Source organism: Vitis vinifera, chromosome 5, assembly GCF_030704535.1.
Source record: "Vitis vinifera cultivar Pinot Noir 40024 chromosome 5, ASM3070453v1".
NCBI lineage: Eukaryota > Viridiplantae > Streptophyta > Magnoliopsida > Vitales > Vitaceae > Vitis > Vitis vinifera.
In genome coordinates, this window is record NC_081809.1 from 15226640 (window position 1) to 15233020 (window position 6381).

The window sequence follows — 6381 nt, forward strand, 5'->3', positions numbered from 1 at the left end:
TAAATTATAGTACTGTTTATTTTTATTTTTCTCTCCTTCATTGCTAAGGGACTAGCAATATGTCGGTTGGGGGGAGTGTTTACTACTCAAAAAGTGTTATTTGATAGCTTGTAATTAACTCTTTTAAACACTTTTGAGTAGTAGTTATCACCTTTTAACCCAATTAACATATTAAGGACCCTTGCAATCAATTCTAATCAAATTGTGTTAAGTTTTGGTGTTTTGATAGCTTTTTGTTCACCAAAGCAATTCGAGATTGAGGAGAGTTCTTTGGAATCCATGGCAAAGATGTCCGGACAGGGGCAGGACCAACCCCATACACCCACATCAGAGTGTCTTCCTCGAGGGCTTTAGGGACTTTCACCTAAGGACCCACAGTCCCACATACACAATATATCAAAGGATAATGCATGTAGCATCGCATAAATACTTCCCACTAATCAATTCTATGAATATCATCTGTGATTATTCCATATCCTTCTGTCAATGCAACCACACCATGAATTATTTCCACAACATAGAACCATGAATCTTCATACCAATATGCGTTCTAATCTCAATGTAACATTTCAACATAATAAACCGAGATGCAATGACACATTAAAACATTTTATGAAATCATAGAAATGACATGAAAATTTCAATAAATGTTTCAAGGAAAGAAATCAGATACACCATAGGATAGCACAAAATTCCCTTCCTTACACGGACTTTCTCTCTGTGATTCTTTTATGTAGGCGATCTTTACCTATTACCAAGAACTGAAATGAAACACATAATTTAGACTTCCTAACAATGAAAATTTAAACAATTTACTATTGCTATTTTTTTTATAATTCTAATATTCTCTAATCTACATGCCTACAAGTTTTCAAATCAAATTTGAATTGAATTAAACAATATTTACAATGCATATTAATATTCCCTAATTAATTACCAAACATTAATTGTTTTGATTTTTCTTAAAGCCTAACCCATTAACAAATCCCAAGTGTCCAAATAACCTAATTAATCACATGTTTATTAATCTATTTTTCTATTAAACCAAATTAAACAAAGATTTATGCTGATCTTACCATTAATAAAATATTTAAGCTAAAATACTTTAATCCTTAATTAATTGTGATTTTTAACTAAAACATGTTTATAGCTAATTACACTCAACTTTTACACAAATTTTACCGTTAATTTGTTTTAGCATACCATTAGGAACCAAAATAAAATGAAATTACTACATTAAACAACTTGCTTTCCTCAAATCTACACTTTCTCTCTCTAGATCCTCTCTCTAACCCAAGCTGTTGCAGGTAAAATGGTGCAAAACGAGCTGCAGACCCTTATATAGGGCTTTCCATGTAGCCAAGTAGGAGGTGGCAAGCCACTTGGTTGCCACTAACTCCAACTTCCCAATTTTGCACTTTAGTCCTTCAAGTTATCAAAAATTAAACCCATAATTGCCCATTACTCCTTTAGGTTTTCATAACTATAATCAGCCGTTAAGAACTTAATAAGCATGGTTAAGTCATTAACTAATCTCACTTAACCTTAATCAAAGTTTAATTCATAATTAAATAGGATTAACATTAAACTAGTTTTAACATCTAATTAAGCACGTTTAAAATTAAGTACTAAGATAATCATTATTTCCTATTTAATTCATTGGTGCTAGGTATTACATCCTCTCCCCCTAACAAAAATTTCGTCCTCAAAATTTAAAGAAGTAAACTTGTAAAGAGTTATGGGTACTTGTTTCCCATATTTGATTCCAACTCCCATGTAGCTCTTTCCACTCCATGATGATCCCACAACACTTTCACTATAGGTATGGTTTTGGTTCGTAGTACCCGCTCTTTCTTATCTAAAATCTCTCTTGACCCTTCCTCATACGTTACATCTTCTTGCAAATTCAAATCTTTCCAATCTAGTACATGATTGGTATCAGGCTCATATTTCGGCAACATGGAGACATAGAACACATCATGTATACCTAATGGTTGTGGTGGTAAGGCTAATTTGTATGCTACTTCTCCAATCTTTTGAATGATTTCAAATGGCCCAATATATCTTGGAGCAATTCCCCTTTTACCAAATCGAAATACGCCTTTTCAAGGTGTTACACATAAAAACATGTGATCTCCTATTTGGAACTCTAAGGGTCTCTTTCTGTGATCAACATAACTTTCCTGTCTACTTTATGCTGCCCATAGCCTATCACGTATTACTGGAATCTTGTAAGTAGTCTCTTGCACCAATTCTGGTCCAATCAAACTAGCTTAACCAGATTCCATCTAGCATATAGGGGATCTATAAGGCCTCTCATACAGTGCTTCATACGATGCCATTCTAATACTGCTTTGGAAGTTGTTATTGTAAGCAAATTCAATCAAAGGTAAATGTTCCACCCAATTTCCTTTAAAATCCATCACACATGTTCATAACATATCTTCCATAATCTGAATAACTCTCTCTGATTGCCCATCAGTTTGAGGACAAAATGTCGAACTCAATCTTATTTTTGTTCCCAAGGCTTTTTGTAAGGATTGCCAAAACTAAGATGTAAATCTAAGATTTCTATCGGAGACAATAGAGAGTGGTACCCCATGCAACCACACAATTTCCTTCACATACAATACTGGAGCACCCCAAGGTGAGGTACTAGGCTGAATAAACCCCTTACTTTGCAACTCCTGCAACTGAATGTTCAATTCTTTAAGTTCAATTGGAGTCATCCTATATGGAGCTATTGATATTGGATCTGTACATGGATACAATTCTATAGAAAAATCCATCTCTCTGTGAGGAGGTAAACATGGCAATTCTTTAGGAAAAATATCAGCAAATTCACAAACCATTGGAATACAATCTATAGTTGTCTTCTTTTTCCTTCTCCCTGCATATTAAAAAGAAAATAGTGTCCACCATCCTTTCTTGACCACTTATCATCCAGGTTTCGAATTAATGGAATAAATGTAAGCCTTCTATCACCATAGAAACTCAAATATGAACTAGAAGAGGTTTGGAATGTTACTTTCTTCAAATAACAATCTAATACAGCATAATGTCGGGCCAGCCAATCCATCCCCATAATTACATCAAATGATGAAATATCAAGAAGAACTAGATCCATTGTAATTTCAAGACCCCTAAAATAAAGTACACAAGCATGACATACCCACTTGGTTTCCACCTTACCACTCATAGGAGTCTCAACACATAATGAATAATGAAGGGAAACAAATTCTATGTCTAGCATGGAGGCAAATGATGTAAAAATAAAAGAGTGGGTAGCTCCTAGATCAAATAAAACATGTGCCCAAGTGCTAAAACATAAAATCATACCTTCCACTACGGCATTTGACTCTACATTTTGTGACCCCAATGCATAGAATCTCCCTTATTGTCCTTGCTCTAGCTTCTGATTAGGCTTTCCTTGTCTAAAGTTTCCTTCCCCTTGAGGTTGCCTTCCTTAGATTCGTGAGTTTATCAGTTGAAACTGTCGTTGAGATGGTTGGTACGCAAGTTGTTGAAATTTTGGGCACTTCCTGTTAAGATGTCCCATTTCACCACATTCATAACATTTCCTTGGTCCCTTGGCCCAATCTATAGTCTCACTATACTGCTCTTGTTTTTTGGGTTGTTGTTAGGGATGAGTCACTTTCTGGCGCTTAGAATCTTGTTCCCGTTTTTCTGAATCACCAAACCTAGAATTTCTGCTTCTCAACCTTTGAGCTTCCTCTATTTCCCTTTCTATAACAAAAGCCCTTGCCACAACCTCACTGTAAGTATGAAGCATGAAGGGAGCAACCTGTGATCTAATGTTCAATCTCAACCCCTCTTGGAATTGTTCAGCTCGCATTTGTTCATCTATAACCACATTCGGAGCATATCTAGATAGTTGTGTAAACTTTGCTGCATATTCAGTCACTGTCATGTTCCTTAGAACCAAGTGTATAAATTCAGCTCTTTTTTGTCTTCTAACGGCCTCTAGAAAGTAATTAGATAAAAGAAGCTCCTCAAATTGCATCCAAACCATCTTAGTTACATCCTGAGTAGTCTTGATCATATCCCACCAGTTGTCTGCTTCAGCCCTTAACATGAAGAAAGCTAAAGAAACTCTCATTTTCTCAGGCACTGCCATTACATCCAGTATTTTCTTTATTTCTTTCATCCAATTCTTAGCTTCAAGAAAATTAGGCTCACCCCGCAAGATTGGAGGAGTCAGTGCTTTAAATTCTTGAATTAGGCTCACGTTATGGCATTCTAAACCAGCAGCTGGATATATTGTAGCTCTTCCCTCAGTTACATTAGTGTGAGATAGTGGAGATGATCTAGTTGTTCGTCTAGGCCTTGTTGTTAATCGGTTCCTTGCTCTAGGCATTTTTTCTTAGAAAGGTATACAAGGATTAGATTATCAATACATTACATTATAAGTGTTATTCATTAAATCAAGCATCCTTAAACAATACAATTAAACCACTTATGTCACATACAAACATTTTGAAAACAAACATAATACCAACAATACCATAGTAATGGATTCTCAATGATCAGGAATTCACACAAGCAACATGATCAAAGTTATCATAGCTAGGCATACTCACACCAATACAACCAAGAATGTCATCAACACAACAAAAACACAAACCGAACATTCATCATTTAACCTTTCACCATAATATCAATATATCATGCATAGTAAACGAGTGTAACAATAACAATGACTCCAGTGCACCTATTAGGCTCGCCACCTATGGTCCATAATAGGTATCTAATCCCCTATGCTCTGATACCAAGCTATCGCACCCTGGTTGTTTTATTTTTTATTTTTTTATTTTTTGTTCAAACTGAGCAATTGATACTCAAATACAGTATAAAGGCTCTCAAAGATATGAGGATACAAAAATTTAAATGTTGAGTTCCTACTTGATTTTGTGTAAAAAGAGAATATGCAAAACCTGTTATAAAGAGTACATCTTGTATTAAACTTTGTAATTATTAGTTAACAAAATATGTTTCGTTTCACAAAAGAAACTTGTACTACATTAATTTACATATACCAAAACCCCATGGTTCACTACAGGTAGCCCATACTACAAGTGCATATGAAATAAATAAATAAATAAATAAATAAATATATATATATATATATATATTACATCATTCCTACAAAAAAAGATTTAGTCTTTAATACAAAGGCAAAGCCTCAAAACACTTTCAATGCGAGCAAACAACATCAAATCACAATAAAGTATTACTCAAGCATTATTTCCTGCATAGGTCTTTTGACCTGCATCTAAAGGTGGAAGAGATAAGGTGAGTTCACAACTCAGTAAGAAAGTTTATAACCATCCTAAGCATACCCTTAAAATCCTTGAATTAAACATGTAATAGCATGCATGATGAACATTTTGTAACCATTAAGAAATATGCAATCATGTCAAACAAGTATGCATGTGTTTGCTAGTTTCATCTTTGCTTTTCCTTGTCCATCCTTTCACAACCGATAAACTATTCACCCCCACCAATCTATATATTAGATATTAATGCTCCACAAAATACTCGGTCAATATAATAATTACTATTCTGGGACATCACCCAAGGGCAAGTCATATCCCATGTCTTTTGGGACTCATACCCAAGGGCAGGACTAACCCAGTGTCTTTAAGGACTAAAACCTAGGGACAGGACCAACCCCATATACCCACATTAGAGTGTCTTCCTCGAGGGCTTTAGGGACTTTCACCCCAAAACCCACGATCCCACATCAACAATATATCAAAGGATAATGCTTGTAGCATCACATAAATACTTCCCACCAATCAATTCTTTGAATATCATTTGTGATTATTCGATATCCTTCTGTCAATGCAACCACACCATGAACCATTTCCACAACACAGAACCATGAATCTTCATACCAATATGCATTCCAATCTCAATGTAACATTTCGACACAATAAACCGAGATGCAATGACACATTAAAACATTTTATGAAATTATAGAAATGACATGAAATTTTCAATGATTGTTTCAAGGAAAGAAATCAGATACACCATGGGATAACATAAAATTCCCTTCCTTACACTAAATTCCCTTCCTTACACGGACTTTCCCTTTGTGATTCTTTTATGTAGGTGATCTTTACCTATTACCAAGAACAAAATGAAACACATAATTTAGACTTCCTAATGATGAAAATTTAAACAATTTACTATTGCTAATTTTTTTTAAATTCTAATATTCTCTAATCTACATGCCTACAAGTTTTCAAATCAAATTTGAATTGAATTAAACAATATTTACAATGCATATTAATATTCCTTAATTAATTACCAAACACTAATTATTCTGATTTTTCTTAAAGCCTAACCCATTAACAA

General features: G+C 34.4%; 1 protein-coding gene across 1 annotated transcript; it reads right to left on the reverse strand.

The window, feature by feature from the left end:
* Window positions 1-3640: 3640 nt before the first annotated feature.
* LOC132253832 (uncharacterized) lies at window positions 3641-4378 on the reverse strand. The gene has a single exon (XM_059737077.1). The coding sequence runs from the start codon at window positions 4376-4378 to the stop codon at window positions 3641-3643; it is 738 nt and encodes a 245-aa protein (XP_059593060.1).
* Window positions 4379-6381: the final 2003 nt, after the last annotated feature.

Excerpts from the sequence above, each read along its gene's own strand:
- LOC132253832 (XM_059737077.1), bottom strand. The coding sequence starts at position 4,378 with ATGCCTAGAGCAAGGAACCGATTAACAACAAGGCCTAGACGAACAACT.